Source organism: Perca flavescens, chromosome 5 (assembly GCF_004354835.1).
Source record: "Perca flavescens isolate YP-PL-M2 chromosome 5, PFLA_1.0, whole genome shotgun sequence".
Lineage (NCBI taxonomy): Eukaryota > Metazoa > Chordata > Actinopteri > Perciformes > Percidae > Perca > Perca flavescens.
Genome location: NC_041335.1, coordinates 16,861,520 through 16,881,949, shown reverse-complemented (window position 1 = coordinate 16,881,949; position 20,430 = coordinate 16,861,520). Strand labels below are relative to the sequence as shown.

At 41.0% G+C, this 20,430-nt stretch overlaps 1 protein-coding gene across 2 annotated transcripts; it reads right to left on the bottom strand.

Moving 5' to 3' along the window:
• Positions 1–2,938: 2,938 nt before the first annotated feature.
• tbx5b (T-box transcription factor 5b) lies at positions 2,939–14,486 on the bottom strand. 2 transcript variants are annotated; one of them, XM_028578193.1, is made up of 9 exons: positions 14,432–14,486; positions 13,546–13,719; positions 13,216–13,310; positions 12,743–12,862; positions 11,081–11,228; positions 9,474–9,626; positions 7,507–7,598; positions 6,232–6,485; positions 2,939–4,027 (listed from the first exon to the last, which is right to left on the bottom strand). In XM_028578193.1, the coding sequence occupies exons 2-9, from the start codon at positions 13,711–13,713 to the stop codon at positions 3,450–3,452; spliced, it is 1,608 nt and encodes a 535-aa protein (XP_028433994.1). In that variant the 5' UTR covers positions 13,714–13,719; positions 14,432–14,486; the 3' UTR covers positions 2,939–3,449. The 2 variants fall into 2 exon arrangements, with proteins under 2 accessions (XP_028433994.1, XP_028433995.1); XM_028578194.1 differs by having other exon boundaries at positions 13,573–13,719.
• Positions 14,487–20,430: the final 5,944 nt, after the last annotated feature.

Sequence of the window (20,430 nt, the reverse complement as noted above, 5' to 3'; positions counted from 1 at the left end):
CACTTATTCCACACAAAATGGCATCATTAATGCTAGACATCACACAAATGCATCTCAGTGTCTTGCAAGAGACTCCAGATACACATTTATAGATTCAAACCAATAGTTCAGGCTGTAATGAAATAAGATTTAAATAAGTCTTTGATGCCTTTTAAAAAAGCTTACTTTACAAGAGATATTGCTTTGCGCAACTGGGTAGCTGCTTTAACATACAATATAGCAGAAACATTCGCAAGAATCCCAGTGTAGATGCTATACAAACATTTAGGTCTGCAGGCAAAATATGTGACATTTAAAAATGTAGGTGGTGTCTTGTCTGTGCACACCAGAAAAAAACAATGTGTGTGTATGTGGTTGTTTGTGCTCTGCATCTGTTAGAAACCATTTTGGACTAGTACATTTGGATAAGGATGAGAAAAGGAGAATATGTAGAGGGGTTAGTGTGTGTGTGTGTGTGTGTGTGTGTGTGTGTGTGTGTGTGTGTGTGTGTGTGTGTGTGTGTGTGTGTGTGTTGGGGGAGGGGTGGGGTGCGATAACGATAAGCACCACTTAGGCTCTTTGATCACAAAGGTTCATCAATCTACTGTCCGACCAGTGTGTCTGAGAAAGTCCTCCAGAGATGGATTAAGGCCCTTCACACACACACAAACACACACACTGTGTGTTTAATATTACTTTACCACTTTACCCAAAGCTTTATTCTCCAAGCTAACTCCCAGCCATACAGAAGTCATCGCAAAGCTCTGTTACTGTACAAGCCAACATGAAGCGATGCAATCCATCTTCAGAGTTGGAGGCCCCTGCATGGGACTTCACTCTTCCCCCCTCCTCATCCTGGCCCGAGTTTGTCTGGAGACGAAGGGTTAAGGAGGAACAGACCCTCTGAAAAGCTGCCTGCTTAACCTCTGACCTTATGGTGTACGAGAGAGAGAGAAAGGAAGGAGAAAAAGAGAAGGAGAGAGAGGGAGGTCTGACAACTGACATTTAACTATGCAATTAAATGTATATACACCGGTTTAGAAGTTTAATGATTTAGCAGCCTTTTCTAAATAAATCTCTGCATGTTACATCTATTTGTTCTTTCAAAATAAGTGCGCTGTAAACTCTGAGCAGGTGTAAGGTGTAAGAGGTTAACTTTGCTGTGAGAGACACAGAAACATGAGATGTCAAGAGAGAGGAGGGAGGGCGAATGTCAGTTTGGACGGGAGTCTAAGAGAAGGGAAGAGGGGAGGACCACCAACGCACCCCCACCTTTCTTTGTCCTGCATCCTGGCAGACCCCACCCCTCTCTGGGCACCAGTGAGGGGGTCCAGCTGGTGGAGACTGGAGATGCCAAACAAGCTGTCACAGATAAGAGGAGGCGGACAAGGTATGCACAGCACCCACACCACTCTGGGGGGGTTCATTGCTGAGTGGAAGAGTTAGAGACACAGGGGTCCCTTACACTTGATAAGACAGCATAGCACACACTGTTACACTTTAAACAATACTCTCAATAGACGTGGTTGAATGAGATCGTTGGACACTTTTGGAACATTTGGGAAAAGGTTCCGGCTGCTGTTATCAGGTCCTTCATATTGATACATGCATTGAAACTGATTAACTGCACCGCACTTAAAAGATTTTCCACTCCGGAGGTGCTGAACGTACTTTAAATAACCCACTGGGAATGTTAATAGTTTGTCTCTGCTGTGTTTGTTGTCTAATCACAAAAGAAGAACACTATAACCAGTTGACTTATGCAAAATTATCTAAAATTCCATCCATTTCTGTATATAAATCTTTATTTCCATAGAACAGAAAATGTAGTGTGTTTATCACAACTATTTATCACCACTTGAAGATGAAGGGTGAAAACAGAAACAAACCTTCAAAGAGAAACAAATATCTCTGAACAATATTGTGTTGTTTCACAAGTTAACAACAAACTAATTTGTAACTTTACAAATCTAGAGTAATAAATACTATAACAAGAAAGAAAAATCTCGGAACACACACACATACTCACACACACAAATCAAATACATATCAAGGAATGATGAGGATTTCCTCTTTACATACTGATGGTTTGTTTTTGTTAGAGCACCTTCTCACGTTACTGCATGTAAAACACCTGGGCAGAAATATAAATACTGATTCATTACACTACAATCAACCAAAATCTCAGCTTGCACAGTAGGTGCCAAAAATCTTTCTTTACAGTTAGCTAAAAGGAGGAAAGTCATGCGACCCAAATCTGCAGGGAAATGTATTTAACACAATCTTGTCAAAGTGATTAATGGAGAAATGCTGTTTGGACCTGACAAGGAGCATTTAGATTCAAAATAAAGAGACCAAAAAGATATTTTAACGAGTTGGTGCATCAATATTATCACGTTTACAGCACTGTGATTTATATTTGCTGAGCAATCCTTGCATGTCAAGGATCACCACTGGATGCATGAATAATTCCGAAACAAACAAAAATGGGCCAAAACACACACGCACACATGACACATGCTGCGCTCCAGCTCTGAATGGTCAGCTGGGGATAAAAGAGAGGCGCGTGTTCATTGGCTGGCTCTCAGTGTAAGGAGAAAACTGATTGGTCAGCTGGGGGTGACTGAGAGGACAGCGGTGGCAGCTGTGTGACGCTGAGTTGTGCATTTACCCAGAATGCAGTGGAAGCCGTGTTTACAGGTCCTTCAGCCTGTAGCATGGTCTAAACAAACTGTTTATTTCTATGGTGCAGTGCCTGCAGCTACTACTGGCTGTCTCATTGAAAATGCACTCATAGTATCCTTGAGCTGAGCTGACATAGACTTTACACACACACACACACACACACACACACACACACACACACACACACACACACACACACACACACACACACACACACACACACAAACTCATGCCTTTTCTCCTTCACTGAGACTGAGCATGGAGCTGTGCTTTGCTCCACTTAAGAAAAAAAAAAAAAGTCTCCCTCAGGCTGCTGTGAGAGCTGAGATTATTTTGGTCAGTAAATATCTGACAGTGTGTCACAATTTACATTGTTCACAATGAAGAATGTGGGATTCATTGAGAGGAAAACAGCCTAGTACTGTTCACGGCCTGGCCTTAACAGGGCTCACAGTGCAGACAGTTGGATGATACCAGTCTTTGGGTTATGGAAAGGTGATAAGGTACAACTTTGATTGTGCTGCTCAGACTCTTTTTTTCTTTAGCTTCATGGATGTCCAAGTCCAGTTTTTAACAATCCACTGCTCCATCCAGCACAGGGGAGCAACATGAGGAACAAATGAGACCTCTTCACACAGCATAAAAATCACACTTTTAACAATTATTTTACAAAGTTAAAATCATATTTAGTCCGTATATGGCGCAGCATCTTTCAGAAGTGCAGAAAGAAGGGTCACTGAATTTGAGACGAGGAATCTCTCTTTCGGGTATGTCCTCTGGTTCAGTTAGGAGGCTGCACTCCATTCTGGGACGCCACACCTGATGTGTGTGTGCGTCTCTAGGGTGTGGTAGAGAGGAGGAGACAGGTTGCGCGTGTAGCGAGGATACTCTCTGAGCGGAGAGCTGAGCTGCCTGCTTTGAATGTTTTGGGAGCTTTGGGATGGAGGTCCAGAGCTCTGGCTCTGATAGGGGTTGTAGTCGATGTGTTCTCCCAGCGGCGGAGAGTTCTGGTGGGCTATAGCGCTGAGTTGAGAGCCCTGAGGGCTGGAGCTGTAGGGAGGATGAGGGGTGTAAGGTGGATAGGGTTTCATGGGGGTCATGGCAGAGGGGAGCGGGCAGGTGTATGACCAGGATGTACAGTTGAGTTCATCCAGTCTGGGCTCGGAGCTGGCAAACATGCACGCCTGACGCTGCACCATGTCTGAGCTGTAGGGGGAGTCAGTGAGTGGGATGTCGGACAGACCAGGTGGAGGGGGAGGATAGGAGGAGTGGTGATAGTAAGACTCGCCCTCATTTGGAGAGCTACCGGTGAAGGGTTTCTTGTACGGGTGCTGGTGGTTTCCTGAAGAGCAGTTCTCCTCCACTAAAGAGAGAGACAGACAAAGAGAAGATATTGTGTTTATTTTTCATTTAGCATTAATGTCAAGTGAGAACTGGGAAGGTTTCAGATCAGAATTTTCGACTTCAAACATTAGACAGTTCAAGAAAACAAATAAATAATGCCAGAGTTAAAGTGCAGTTTTTTGCCTGAAGTAAAGGGCCACGTTTTATCCCATTAACTATTAGGTAGGCTATCTACCTAAATGTGTCCAAATCACAGTGTATTAAAAACCTTCAAGTTTACTTATTGTTTGATCAGATAGTTTCTGATTTAAATCATATTTTTACCAATGAAAGAAGACAGTGTTTTATTTGGGCAAACTGCTTATTTGGCTCCTTAAGTTTAGAGTTTTTTCAAGCCAAACGCTTGAAAAAGGGTCATGTAAAAGAAAAAAGGTTTATACTTTCAAACCAATAAGTTATTGAAAATATATGTATTTGTTCTTGATGCATACAGTAAACATAGAGTACCCTAGTATCAGTATTGCAATAATACATTTAAAACCATACCCAGTCCTATTAATTACAAAGTATATAGTCTACCGGTATACTTATCATCAATGCAGACCATTCTGTAAAGTAGCATATTCCAAATTTAAAAGGCCTTTTGCATTCTTCTCTAGCACAGTGCAGAATTGCACAGTTATCATACTGATTTTCTTTTAGCTGTTGATCAATATGTCTGAATTAACTGTGTAAATGACCAGACATGAGAATAACTTATTTATTCATTCATTCAGCTGCTGCCTTAGTAAATCTGATGCCAGTAACAGCCCAGCAGTAACTGCATAACTAGTAAGAGGATGCTGTGACTTGGCTGTAATGTAACTGAGGGGCCGTCCACACGGAAACGTTTTTTTGTGCAAACGCACATGTTTTGCATCGTTTGGGCCGACCGTCCAGACGAATCCTGCAAACAGACTGCCTGAAAACTAACTTTTTTGAAACCAGGTCTCAGGGTGAAAAAATCCGAAAACGGCTCTCGTTTGGCTTCGTATGGATGGTGAACACGGATCCGTATCGATGATGTCATCGCCACGCCCCTCTTTTACACCCTCTCCCACGGCCGCTGACGCACACACAACTGCGGGGAAGCTAAGCGAGCATATCCCATCTCCATGGTCAAACCAGCTCACTTCATCTAAATACTGTGTCTCTGCTCCCTGACCCTTCCCTCTGGACTCTCTACACAAGATATATTGCTAACGTTATGTAGCCAACGTTAAACATCGCTAAAGTAGCTGACCGCTCCAGCAGCGAAGTAACGTTAACGTTAGCTGCTATGGCTATAAAGTGGAAGTAGACAACTTATCAACTAGCTAGCTAATCTGTCTGCTTATCAACTCCTTGAACGGATTATAGTAACTTTTACCACGGCTTATTGTAGAAAGGCTACTGCAAGAAAAACGTATAGATTATTAAAAAGACATCATTCATGGATCATTGATGTTTGTTTGACTGCCGATGTTAGAGCTAGCAAACGTTAGCGCCCTAACGTTAGCTCGCTGCTAGCGCGCTGCAATCATGCAAAATAAAAAGCAATCCAACAGCACATTATACAACGTAAACAAAGACACATTTTCTTGCGGCGGCCTTTATAAAATGAGCAGTGGTGGAAGTTATTTTAGTCCACGGATGTATTAAGAGGAAATTATAATCTAGCTAGTCATGTTATATGGTTATGATGGGAAGTGGAAGTGACTATGCTCTTCTCCGTTTTTTGGTGAATTTCTGTAGCAGAAACAGCGCCGCCTATAGGCCTGGCATATGAAGTAGCGTATTTAGTCATTTGCAAGTGGATTCGTTTGGACGCAACTATTCTGGAAACGAATCCATGGAAGACGGGTAAAAAAAAGATCGTTTTGGTACGTGTGGACGGGGCCTGATTAACATAAAGATTACCAAATAAATATTCGCCAGCAGTAACAGAATGAATGTATATTTTCACTCAATGGGCAAAAGAAAAGTTAAGGGGGGTGTAATATGTGAAGTGAGAAAAATACACAATTATTGCCACTATGACATAACATATTACAATAATTAAATGAAAAATAAATAGGTCATATCTGCACTCCTGTGTCAGGGAGTTAACTAAGGGCATTGCTTTTTGTTTTTACAGCTTGAGATAGGCAATCATTTTCTTCTTACACAATGTACTGCGGGCAGAGACACACAGCTTCCTCCTACCTTTCCTCTTGGTGCAGTGGTAGATTTGTGGCTGTTGGCCGTGCTGCAGGTGAGGATGAGGAGGGGGGTAGTGTGCAGGGGGAGCCCTCAGCAGCTCCTGAGGACTGCCGCTGCTCAAGCCGTTCTCACAGCTGTAGGGGGATCCAACAGCTTCGGGGGAACCTTGCAGACCCCGGCACTCCCCACTGAAGGGACTCCCGGTGGAGCAGGCTCTCTGACGGACAGTACTGCGAGGGACCACAGGGTAGTCCTTACTGAAACAGAGAGGTGGAGGTGGGTTGAGAATTACAGCAGAAGCAACAATTTGCATCTAATGTTATGGACTCAGGTGTGCTGCACAACACGACCTCTCCTGTCTCTGTACAGGTATTTCTGTTACATTCATTTCTGCCTGGTTATATTGTGTGTGTGCTTTTTTTTTCTCCCTTTCCTTTCAAGTCTACTTAGCTGTCCCCATCCTTTCAGCTCTGATCTTTCTCTGTACTCACTGCCCTATTGGTGAACTCTGTGGTATGTAGGGGACAGAGGGCCACATCTCCCTGACCCTCGCTGAGACAGTGACACACACTCATGCACACACACGCTTGACGCACGCACACACACACACACACACACACACACACACACACAGAGTCCTGTTGTTGTGAGATAATACGGCGTGCTAAAAATAAACATCCATCCGTGTGTCACTTCAGATAGACTCTCTTCTGCTCTCTACCAACCACAGCAGCACAATAACACAGGGGTGGTGCTGCAGCACCCCTGTGTTATTGTTACACTGCAGCATGTAATACCAACCTCTTCCCCCCCCCCTCTCAGCAACAGGCTCTCCCATTGGCTTATTAAAATATCTTAACTGCCTGCCAAAGTGCTTGAATGGAGATTAGTTTAACATGCAAACAGACACCATGTAGGGCCATCAGCTGATCCGTAGTGACAGTCTAATAGACCAGCGGCAACATGATCTTATCTAGCTATCAATGCAGGAACTGACGCCCGGTGTGTCATGTTTGTGCTGCACGCTCTGGTCCAGGTTTTAGGCTAAGATCAACCTTTAGGTGACAATGGCACACACACACACAGACACACACACACACACACACACACAGACACACACACACACACACACATCTTAGACCATATGTACCCCATCATAACAATCCTCAATGAAAAGAATGGATTGGATTATTTCTTATGAATACTGACAAGCACGTAGATACTGGAAACACGCACACACTCATGCACAAACGCAGGCATCAACAACGCTGTACTCACCCTTGTAGCTTGGCCATGCGGTGCAGCTCATTGTCGTCGCTGCCTCTGAAGCCCTTAGCAAAAGGATTATTCTCTATCTTCAGCTGTGTAATCTGAGCACAAAACATAGAAAAGCTCAGACACAAGCATTACACCACAAGAGGTGCCCAAACAGGCCCCAAACAAACACAGTTTCATTCGAGTATAGACACACAAAGGCACTTTCAGTTTTTAAACCATTCTTTTCATTGACTGAAAGTCAACAGTTCACTATTAGTGAGAGGCCCTGCAGATGTTAAAAGCAGCGCTGCTGAAGCTGTGCACGGCCAACATTCCTCAGCCGCTGACGTTTCTAACGGAGCGGACAGTGTCCTCGCCAGCTGACACAGAATAAACTGTTTACCCAAACAGTCGCCAGGTTTAAGGATTTCAGGCCAAAGCTTTTAGAGGTCCAAAGCTGCGAGCTTTGATGTTTAAGTCTTCAAACCTCTCTCAGTGATGTCATGGAGGGAAACTATTGCACAGTGTGTCCATCACACAGCAGCCAAGTGGACTGGAGATCTGACACGAGCTCGGGTCCAAACAAACTTTGAAGTGCCGATAATACTGATAGCCTCCAGCAAACTACTGGCTCAAATGTTCTACACATGAAGGTTGGAATTAATAGTGGGATTTCAATAGTACTTTTTATTGCATGTACGATTGAAATATAAAGTTTAAGATTTTCTTTTACACATTCAATTACACATCTGTAATAGCTCAGAAAAGTGAAAATAATTTTCTAATACTCAAAAGCAATTCAATGGTCACTTTGTCTACTACTACTTCTGCTACTGCCGCTAATAATAATAATACTACAAATTAGTAGTAGTTTAAAATACAAACTATGAATGTATTACATTACACTTAAGTATTTATATAGCCTTCATAAAGACATTTTGATAAAATAGACAGTTACAACAATTACATTTAACTACTATTAACAACTATTACCAATAAGTTTATACATAAAAATATGAATAACTTTTTTTTTAAACTTTTTTATAAACTAAAAACTGTATCTACTATTCTAAATAAATGAATGTGATTACGTAATGGATGAAATACTTGTTTTATACAATAAATAAAAGAACACCATATTGAAGCTGTAGATAAAAGTGTGCAAAATGAAGACCTCTCCTTTTTTAAGTACTAACAAGGTATATTATCTAACGATTATAGGTGAAATGTATTTATTTATGTTATTAATGTTTTGTTAAGAAATGTGATCAAATCAAAGTTATTTTTGAAAACTTAACCAGCAAAGCAGCTTTAGCAATCTGTCTTTCTAGAAGACTTCGAGAAAATGGGATCATCCAGGATCAAGGGAAAGAAACAGATCATTACCGACCAACACTCACTCTCACACATGCTCAAACACACACACACACACACACACACACACACACACACACACACACACACACACACACAACTTATTTTCGGACATATTTACAAATACTGAGTAAGGGCCACATAAACAAAGAAGAATCCAAATTGACTTTCTGGATACAAAATACAGACAGTAATACAAACAAAGAAAAAGTGTGCATGTGTGTGTGTGTGTGTGTGTGTGTGTGTGTGTGTGTGTGTGTGTGTGTGTGTGTGTGTGTTAATGTGTGGGAGAGACAGAAGTTTGTGTGTGGTCAGTGACCAAAGGCAAATCTTTATACACTTATCTAAATGGTCACAAATTTAACAGTAGAACAGATCTAATTTGTACACATGACTTTGAGATTCATAATTAATAGGATAATTAGGAGGAAGCCTTCAGCCTTTAAAAAAAGCACCAAATAATGTCTAAATATCACTTTTTGTATTGTATGCTATTTTTTTAAAACTTGCAATCACTGTATTAGTTTTACCCATAAAAGAGATTTAGGTGGCAGTGCACCTTTCTAAAACGTGGGGTTTTACAGTAGTTCCTATATTTGAACAGTAAAGCGTACCTTGTGGTTCTGGTAGGATGTCACAGCAATGAAGGCCGTCTCAGGGAAGACGTGGGTGCAGAAAGCTGTGTTTTTTGAGCCAAAGCCGTTGTTCTCGTCCGCCTTGACAATATGGAGGCGAGGCTGGTATTTGTGCATGGAGTTGAGTATTATCTGCACAGCGATAGAGGAGATTGAGGAGGTGAGATTGACAGACCTGTAATGTTTCCCACCAGCAGATGCTGGGACCTGGACTAGAGGCCAGTTGGAGCCTAAACCCAACTCATGTCAAGGTACCCGGATTTCTTGGAAGACATTCATCTTTATGACAGATTTTCATTCACATCAGTAAGATCAAAGTGATCTCCCCCAAGAGCAGACATTGTATTTTGTTATAGCCAAGATTAAAAAATATATATAGATTGATGTCATATTTTCTGCATGAATGTAATAAAAAAAATGTGCCGCTTCAGACATGTGTAGCATACAGGTAAATGATTTATGTTGATATTTGTTTTGTTTTTTATCTTCATGTCAATCAAAACCCATGCATGGAACCAAGGATATGTAGCCACCTTAAAACTAAATGATTAGTGAAGCAAATTGTACACACAGTTAATTTCATTTCGTCCGTGCCCATTTCCTTTCAACCACAACTAAATAAAACATGGTTATGTAGCAGAACCACGTGATGTGACATATTGGTAGGCCTACATTTTAAAATACAATTCTATGGAATCACTGATGATTAACCTGGCAGACTAATTCCAATGGTTTTCGGTGAAATTAATTCACACTCGGTGACCACTTCAGCCCCAATCTTAACTATTTCCCACGACACTGCAACCCCTCAAGGGTTTTTATTTTTTATTTATCTTTTTAAATTGGATCACGGCCCTCTGTGCATGCGCACGCACGGTCGCGAGCACGTTTGTTTATCCAGGAGGGCTCCGTTTAATCGCAGTGACGTGTCCACATGCATTAGCTAATGGGCTTAAGAGTCATTGAAATCATTTCCTCTAATTTAACGAGCCTGAAAAGATTGTTTCTGCGCGCGCGCAAAAACAATCCGTGCTCACCTGCTCTCGCGCTGTAGCCTACACCATACATGCTCGTGAAATAGGTGTATCTAGACTCTGACTGGACGTAACTGGAGCAATGAAGGCTGGGCATGGCGGGAACGAGTCTCTCTGTTTAGTCTGAAGTGTGGCCTCGTGCTGATTGGTGTTGTGATGTCTGCTGAGTTATTCACGAGAGTGAGCTACATGTGGCTATGCCTGCCTGCCTGCCTAACTGGACCTGTAGTTTGTCTGATAGCTTACATCAAAAACATCACTCATGGTTGATTATTTAAAATGCATATTATATGGCTTTTTAATATGACCAATAGACCATTTTCATTGGTAATTGAAGGCCTTTGTCTTCTGGTGTCTTTTTAAATGACGTTTTATTAGGCCTATATTAGTCTTGAATTGCCAGACCTAGGACTTTATGGACTAAAAGTACAGGTCCAGCCATTCAAAGGGCAAACAAATATATGTTTTAAATCCAAGCAGACCAAGAACATGTTTCCTTTTTCTGAAGAAATAAACCACATTAGCTAAATACTATCAAGAAGACAGACTCACATGTCCAAAGGGGTCCAGGTGGTTGTTGGTAAGTTTGAGCTTCTGAAAGGAGATGAGCTGGCGGCTCCAGTGAGCCCCGGTGGCGGGAGAGTCTGGATGGACGTAGAGCCTCCCGGGCATCGCGGGCTCTGCCTTCCCCGTTACCGACCTTTACAGCAGAGGAAATGCAACAGATCAGAAAACGGTCAGACATTGACACTTAGTGGGTCACAGTGGCTCGTCTGACCAGCCTACAGTTCTGTCCGGCGCCCCGTGGCGCAGGAGGCCTGCACTGCCGCCGGCTGCAGAGTGCCTGGTGCTTTAATTAGACAAACAAAAAAATGCACCTTGTTTAGTTCAAGTTTACGCAGATATCCACATCTGGACCTTAGCTTGGTCGACCCAAATTATTTCGGTCTTACAAAGTTGCATAAGTGTCTGTTAGGCTGTTATGTGCCAGAGAATGCTGTTAGGCGCGTGCGAGAAAAACATGCTGAAAAACATAATAATGCAAGGACCATAAACATCCAAGAACATTTTAACCATCTAATCTGTGAACGATTGGACTATTTTCTCGCTTTTTAACAGCAGCTGATGAGCAGACAGGGCCAACCTGTTTGAGAAGTGTTTGAATGTTTAATCAATGTAGCCTTAAACGTTTGCAGGTGAGTTTCTCATTATGTTTACATCTGGCGTTTTCTAGGGCATACTAAATAATTAGTGGGCGATGTGATCAATAAAGCCAAAGAATAAAGGCCTTTAATAAATATTAGCCATGTAGCCTATATGTCATTGTGATTAAAGGTCAAATGACTTGACCTTGCAAAAAAGAAAAAAATACATTAACTTAGAAACAAATTTGCCGCCTGTAAGTGGATGGGACCAATCACCCACTCCCACACAAAATCTTTAAAAACGTTTTCTATTAAAAATGCCTAAAGGCCAGCACCGACGTATCTCTATAAACACCGCTCGCCTCCATTACGCATGGGACTTTGTGTCACGGTACGTTGATCCACACAGTCTGCATACTCGTGCTTCCGGCCCCTTACATTGTGGAACCGTGTGCCTGATGCTCTGAAGAGGCAAAGCATTGACGGATCTCACTGTAGCGTCGGATTTCCCCCCCAGCACAACAAACCCGATTTAATCCGGTCTATGCCGTCTGTCCGCCCGGTGAACCCTTCATACTCATCATATTTAACCGGCGGGCAGACACACAGGGAATTAGGCCATGCCAGTCTGCAAGAAAGACACGACCTTTAGAGGCATGGGAAGGAGTGGAAGGTAAAACCACAACAGCTTGATATCTTTTTACAGAGGTTTTAGGCTGAGGTTTCTAATGTTGAATTCATAGAGGGCCTAATAACGAAAAAGTAAGAAAAGAAAATTTTCGGGGGGATTTTTTTTATCTCCAAAAGTATAGGAATATGCTATTCTTTTTTATTTATTTATTTAAAATAGTGGTGGTTGTGTTATCGTGTATTCACCATTTACTCTGTAAACGATGTTTAAAATGTTACATATTAATAATCAATAGGGTCTATCATGGGAAAGCTGACCTGTGCACTGGGACACTGGGGATGGATGCTTATTCAATTTTTTTTTTTTTTTTTTTTTTTTGTGGAGTAATCTAAGTTTGGATTTTGTCCATTACACACGTATACATGTTGCTAAACGAACCATTTGTTGTCTGCAAATTTGTAGCGGTGGTCGTCTCCGGGCACAATGTCCATCAGGAGTATGTACTTGGTTTTTGGGTTGAGTCCTGTAACCTTCACCTTGTAACTGGGGAACATCCTCCTACAAAGAGCACATTCAGGAAAAAAAAATCAATATTCCCTTTCAAATACAGAAAATTTAGATTCCAAAAAATACCTGAAGTTATAATAAACTAAACAGCCAGTGTCTTCTGAGACAACGTCCCCTGAGGCCTGGCGACGACGCAGGCTACATTTTGGTCCCAGAAGTATTGAAACAGACATGCGGCTCATAAAAATCTATCTCGTTCATTCAACCACAGCGTTTTAGTAAAGACTTGGCTTAATAAAAATAATTTGATAAATCAATTATTCCCAAAGTAAAAAAAAAAAAAAAAAAAAAATACTATAAAACTATAATCAACAGATAATGTATTCTTCCTCCGAAGCGCTTACCTCCCAGCCTTGGTGATGATCATTTCTGTTCCCACTTCATCAAACTTTGTCCAAAGCTCTTTGTCGTGGAGGAAAACTTTGATTCCCTCCATCCCCTGCAGCAAAAATATAAACAGTGCTCACAACAACTAAAGAGGAAGTCTTCTGGAAGTGAAATTAAAGCATTATGCCTATAGCATACATATAATTGTATTCAAATAATGAGAGGTTTATGAAATAAACCTAATCCACGGTAAATTATTGAGGTGAATATTTAGTCTACAGTTCTGCGGTCCAGGATACTTCAAACTTCTGGATAGCTGAAATGGCTAATCGATAATGAATATTTACATTCTGATCCGCAGTACAGGCCGATACCTGCTGGCTGGACGCTGTCTGCGGTGAAACTGGTGAGTTTAATGTGTAGCTGGGATGTTCCTGTTTGGTCTCTTTTGGGGAATCCATGCAGTCAGAGTCCGGACGCTCTGCAAGGCCGAACTGGTCTCCTCCGTTTGCCATGTCCCACTGACACACACACACACACACAAACACAAAGGTTAGTATCAAACAAGGGTTGTGGTGTAATTCAATCAAGGCAAATTGAGGTCAGTCTCAACTTAATTTAGATCTGATTACAAAAAAATAGCCTATTTATTCTAGCCTATTTATGAACTGATTTTGTTAAAAGATACACAAAGAGGCGGTTAACGTTGGCCTCTATAAGCACTTTGTTATTGTGGTGAAAATCCACACACAACGTTTGGTTCTCTCTTTGCAAAATAGCATAAAGATAATGACTTACATTGCATTACATTATATTGACTTACACTGTAATAACTTAATCACAAACGTCCACTTAAAATAAGATTAAATGTGCATGAACATTGTTTTTTTAAATGGTGACACTGATCATGCATATTTATTTGGTATTACGAATCCAGATGTCAGAGTGTATTATAACTACAGTGGTAGGCTAGTATAACCTCCATTAATATTCATATTTTGTATGTCAACTTTAATGCATGACAATAATTGGAGCTTGAAGTTCCACAGTGTGTTAAGAACTGAATTATGTCAAACTACAGCCGTGCTGTTTAAAAATGGAAGTGCATAAAGTGCATATCACTGACATAAAATAAGATAACCACAGTCTGTGTCCGAACGGTGTGTGTGTGTGTCTCTGTGTGTGCTTGGATGTGTGTTTAATTTTGGATGGTCACCCCGCGAGGGCCTTTACCTCAAATGCACTGCTCTGCTCTCCCTGCACAAAACACGCTCATCCTGCTCCTGCGCGCTCTGCAGCCTGCTTGTGTTTTTTTTTTTTTTTTTTTTTTTTTGCTTGCTTGGATTTCCACCAGATTATTTAAAAAAAAAAAAAAACTGTCCAAAATGTTGCGGTGTCGATTCTCAAAAATCCACCATATTCCCGGTGCAGCTCCGAAATATCATCGGGTTGTTTCTCGCTCCGCTGTCCGCCTCCCTGCGCGCAGACCGCGGCGTGTCCGCTCCGCCGCCTCCCCGTCACCGCCAGCTGCAGAGGCTGAGATCCGTTCAAAACGGATGTAATCTCTTCTTCATAATATCGCTCCTCTCTACATTGCCCTCGCGGACTCAGCGGCAGCCCTGATCTGAACCCAACTCATCAGATCCTTCATTACAAATGGAGTCAAGTCCGCCTCAGACACTTTGCCCTCCCCCTTCTGCCTTCCCTGCGCTCCCATAGGTCTGCACAGTGCATCGGTATCTGCAGCCCAAATCACGGTTGTGACACTGGCCAATCAGACACACACACACAAACACGCGCGCGCACACACACACACACACACACACACACACACACACAGACAAACGGTTGAGGATAATTTAGTTTTCAAAAGCATTTTAATAAATTCTCACAGCGTCACTGAGAATTAATCCTTTATACAGCCTGCTCATTGGATTTTACACCACACAAAAAGGATTATCCATCTAACTGTCCTGATTGATCAGATAAACTTGTTATTGTTAAAGTCAGAGAAAGTGGGAACATTTTACTGTTTCTGTAAACCTTCTGACCATTGGTGTGAGATGAAGATGACTAGGCCACATTAAATGACAGTGCCCTGTAGGCTATATGTAACTTGTTAACTACAACACACCCAAATGTGATGAGGATTTGGTTGGTGCATATCCTGAAATCAAAACCACAGGTCTACTCTCACATAAAAGACATACACACACATATTATCTCATTATGGATACGTGAGGCCTGTATCAACAGCAGCAGCAGCAGCAGCAGCAGCAGCAGCAGCGGGTTGACGCGAGCGCGCATGATTTTGATTGGATTACTGTAGATCCTGATAAGCAGAGGCATCCAGAGTTTAAAGTTGAAGGGGTCACTGCGAGGTCAACATGCTGAATCTCTCGACGCTCACCGATCTCTACCGATTTTCTAGCGCTGTGTCCTCGCGTTTCTCCTGCACTCAATCCAGCCTAACCACAGTCCATATTTATTCAGAGTGTCTGTGGACAGATTTATTTAACCATTCTCTGGTTAATTTGTATTTCATTTCGTACACGCAAGGTATATAATAAATAATGTGTCAAAAAGAAATTAAATATTATAGCCTGCTGGGGATTCTCCTGCATTTATAAATGTGCAGCGTTTTGCGCATTCTGCCTATCTTTTGTTTCAAAAATCATCCATTACTGCAGCTCATACCGTGTTTAAATATCGAATTCCCCGGTGATAGACCTCCGGTTACCGGCAGTTCGGTGTACAGCCCAAGCATAAGCGTGAGTGGGAGAGACTGGATCTGTGCCCTGTGTGTGTGTGTGTGTGTGTGTGTGTGCCCTATGTGTGCACTGTGTGTGTGTGTGTGTGGGGTGAGAGAGAGAGAGAGAGAGAGAGAGAGAGAGAGAGAGAGTGTGTGCCCATGAAGTTTTCGATTTGCTCTGATACCAATAAGCTTATCAATTTATACACAGACTCGCGGACACACGCGGTGGCGTTTCCCGTTTTTAAGATGATGTAGGCCCAGCAACCACACGCGCTGTTTGAAAGTGAAAAGTGCGATTCAAAATACACGATTTAGCCTAATGTTCTTCTGCTGATGGTGAGTGTATAATAATAAAGTCGAATTTCAGCAACAAGCAACAAATCTTAACTTTGCTGAAACGAATTTTTATGACTAATTTTAAAAGGCAACTAAAATAACAATTAGCTAGTTTCACTAATGTCGATCATCAGACCATACCTAGACATATTACTGTGTTGCTGCCAGTTTAGAAGGATTACCCTGAAATATGGATATCATATTCATTCTATTTGTTTACAGTGGGGTTTTGTTTGAGCCCCTTTGTAACCAACAGGTCAATGATTTGACTTTGCAAGCATGAAGAGAAATAAACAGACGTGGCAAATCAAAATGCAGACCTAAATATTGTTTTATTTTTTTTATATAGTTTTGTTTTTTTTAATTACATGATAAAGCAAATTAAACAAATCCAAGATTAATGATCATAAATGGCTTTGGTTGATCTTTTCTTGACTCTAAAGTTACATCCAGAATACGTTGAAAACGTTGACTCATATTAGCCCCTTACGTTTTTTTTTTATTATTAATAATAATAATAATAATAATAATAATAATATTTAACAGACCAAAAATTTTGCCAAAGGGTAGGCTAGTTACTGTATCCTGTAAAATAAAAATAATGTTTTTTAATCTAAAAACAAAATGTTATTGAGGAAAAACACTTTTTAGTCCAAATGAGTGATTTGGCAAAACTCACTGCCTGTTTATTGTGCCTTCAACCACAGAGTGTGACAGATATGTTTCTGCAATCTGTTAATTCAGTTTGAAAATAAAAATATTGTCGTGTGTTCTTGAAAGTTATCAAAAGATCAAATACAATATTTCCGAAAAGTTCTGTGACACTTCCTCCGTTGCAAGTTACAATTACACAATCTAATATTAATAATGAAATATAATAAATAATAAAATAGCGTAGATACTCCTGACCTGATTCATTCGGTCGTTGTTTACAAACGCACATTTTTAATTTGGCAATCAAAAACACAAATTCATCAATTTTGTGGCCAGGCTATAAAACGTTTCGAATTTGTCCAAACTCTATTCTGCTTAATAATAACACAATATATTGACAAAAACGACTAATTACTTAAGTTTTGAAAAATCTGTTTTGGTAACGATTCAGGTATACGCCGCCTTAGTATGCCAAATAATCAACCCAGAGTTAATAAATCATACAAACTTTAGTTGTAGTTAAAATAATTCTTCCATACAACTTTTAAATCATTTTCTTATGTATCAGAAACCTGATTTGATTGTCTTTATATCTGATATACTTTATATATATATATATATATATATATATATATATATATTGGCCTGTAAATCCCCTTTCCAAGATGAAATAAATATTGAAAAAAAAAAAAAAAACATTTTCACAGTAGTCCTAATATTGGGCATGACCTAACACTCTGTGCTATATAGGCTACACCACAGGTTAAGGTTAGTGTTACATTTACTTAGCACCATTTTTTTTTTTTTGTCATTTAAATCTTTAAAAATTCTGTAATTTTTTCAAACTGGGCATTGCCTTTTCTATTATAACTCTTCATATTGACTTAAATCCATCAGTTGGTTGGTCTATGCCAAAGAAAAGTGAGAGGCGAAGGTTTCAATAATACCTTAAATGAGGTGGTGGTGGTGGCTGGACGGCTCATTATTGTCCCATCCTGGCTTCAGCTGACTGGATCCTCTGTTCTCTGTCTGGAGGAAGTGGTGACGGGGTCCCAGACCTCCTGCACTCAGCAGGTCTGTCTCACACACCTCCAGCTCGGCCAGAGCGAGTGTGTGCGTGTGTGTGGCATTAGAGGGCAAGGTCAACCCATTTCTCTGCAAACAATCACATCACACAGGGCAAAATACATTCCAACCCCCCCCCACAACCTCTAGTTTGTAAGGTGGTCTGATGTGGGAACAGAGGAGGGTGGGGGTTTGGCAGTGGTCCAGACGGGGCCTCCGAGTCCAGATGAAGGAAAAGCTGTTCCACATTAATATGACTTCATAATACACATGTTAGGGAGACTCTGCTTTCTGCACAGGCTTAGTTAAATGTTACGCCCTTCTTTAAAGTCAGTGTAATCTGTAAATGTGCCTTCAGATAAGATCACTTGGTGGTTTAGTGGCAAGTGAAGAGGTTTAGATATCACACATCAGCGGTCAATGTTACTCAGAGACCAAAACAAGCCCTAATCTTTAGTCATTACCTCTGGTAGTTTACACTTAAAAGTAGTAGTTATTGGCTCAAGTGTTGTGACCATACACTGTGGGATGTCACTTAAAATTATGAGCTGTATTACAGCAATATTCTTCTAAACATTCAACACACTGATCAAATCCATTTACATGTAATTGTAGCTTATTGATATGCATGGGACAACTCTCCAGAGACCTTGAAAAACTCTTTAAGACTCAATCACCATTATGGCTCCAATCAAAGCGCTTTTTGTCTGGTTCGGGACATTTTTTAGATAGATAGATATAGATAGATAGATAGATAGATAGATAGATAGATAGATAGATAGGTGGATGGATACTTTATTGATACCGAGGGAAATTTAAATCCCAGCAGTGAAGTGATAGTCTAGCCACCAGAACTACTACAGAGAGCTGTGATTTTATAACAACTGAACAACTGACACTACATTCTCTAGACTATTGAATAAACAATAGTAAAAAATAACAAAAAAGTAAATGTAACTTGACTAAAAGGCATCTATGAATACTTTTCTGGTGTTTTAAAGTGACAGTCTGAGAGCCAGCCGAACTGCTTTATGAGCATGTAGCATCTTCAGCTGCATGCAGGCTGATACTAAATAATATGGTGAATGAAGTATGGTGTCTTCCAGCTCCCTCTAGTGGCTTTCATCTGCAAACAAGGAAATAACAGTGGAACAGTGGAAAAGCAAAGAAATAAATGCAACAAAGTTGTCTTCATTATATACTACCTGCTTGAGCTCAAACCATTGAACTAGCAACATAGCATAACCATCCAGCGATAGCTGCAGGAACATGACTATATTTAAGAGCAACATCTAAAATCACCAGAGTGTAATGGCTTCAGGAAGAGGCAGAGACATGGGAGAGAGCAGTCTGGTGCAGATTCATCCATGTGGGAACATTAACATTTAGGGAGCAGTCTGCCCTCAGAGCTGCCTGTCACTCACAGGCGCAAAACTGAAGTGCTGCATGACCTTTACATTATGATTGTGCACACACAGAAAAGAAACGTAACCTCATGGGCTTATTGTGTGTTGCCATTTTTCAGACCTTTTTCTCTTTATGGTCTCTCAACCTGTTTGCACGTAAAGGCTGTGAAACAATATTCATGGAGCTATGAGAAACTCCTCAGAGAAGTTGATTATATTGTTGGGAGGTTTTAGATCAGTGTGTCAAAGCCTCACACTTTGGAGTTTTTTTTTTAATCAGACCAAGAAGTACAAGATGTAAAGTTTGTTATACAAAAATAACAGTCCCCAACAACCGTATCCTCCCATCCCTCTTAATTGTTTTCTTTTTTAAAACTTTCATCCCTCTCTACATCACCACTGGTCCTGCCACATGTTTCTGCTTGGGTTTCTCTCAGTACCTGGAGGAGCTCTGTCTTTAACAGACTGAAAACTCATTTCAACACAGCTGACATTTCACAAGCACTCAGGGCCTTTTTCTTAACCCACGACACAATCTAAACTGTTCAGTGGAGACATTTTATTCTCGTCAGTCCTGCAGCCACACAGCTGCACTGCGAGGCAGAGAGGGGAGTGGACGAGGTCAGGACAGAGTTTCAGGCATTTTACCTAATGGACCTTTGTACTGGACGTGTGAAACACTTCACTTAACACAGCCTCTGGCCACTAGATTGGCATGTGTATGGCGTGCATGCTTGTGTGACCTTCATAGCATGCATTAGTTTAAGGTGACAGTGTTAAAGGTCTTGACCCTCCGCATGCCTGGCAGTTGGGACATTTCTGCACTTGGGAGAGAAAACACAGATAGAACTTCTATCAAAAGCTAATTTAGAAAACTCTTCAAAGTTAGTTTGGGCTACAACTGGCGTAAAATGTGGATTGACCCCAGCAGCCACTAGATGGCAGTGAAGAGTGTGAAAAGTCAAAATGAAACAAAGTAGGAACTTTTGAGTAGATCAAAAACAACCCAAACAAGA

Coding starts and splice junctions, on each gene's coding strand:
- tbx5b (XM_028578193.1), bottom strand. CDS start 13,713: ATGGCAAACGGAGGAGACCAGTTCGGCCTTGCAGAGCGTCCGGACTCT. Junction 13,311..13,545: donor CCTGTACTGCGGATCAGAAT/GTAAATATTCAT, acceptor TTTTTGCTGCAG/GGGATGGAGGGAATCAAAGT. Junction 7,599..9,473: donor CATCCTACCAGAACCACAAG/GTACGCTTTACT, acceptor TTTTGTGCTCAG/ATTACACAGCTGAAGATAGA.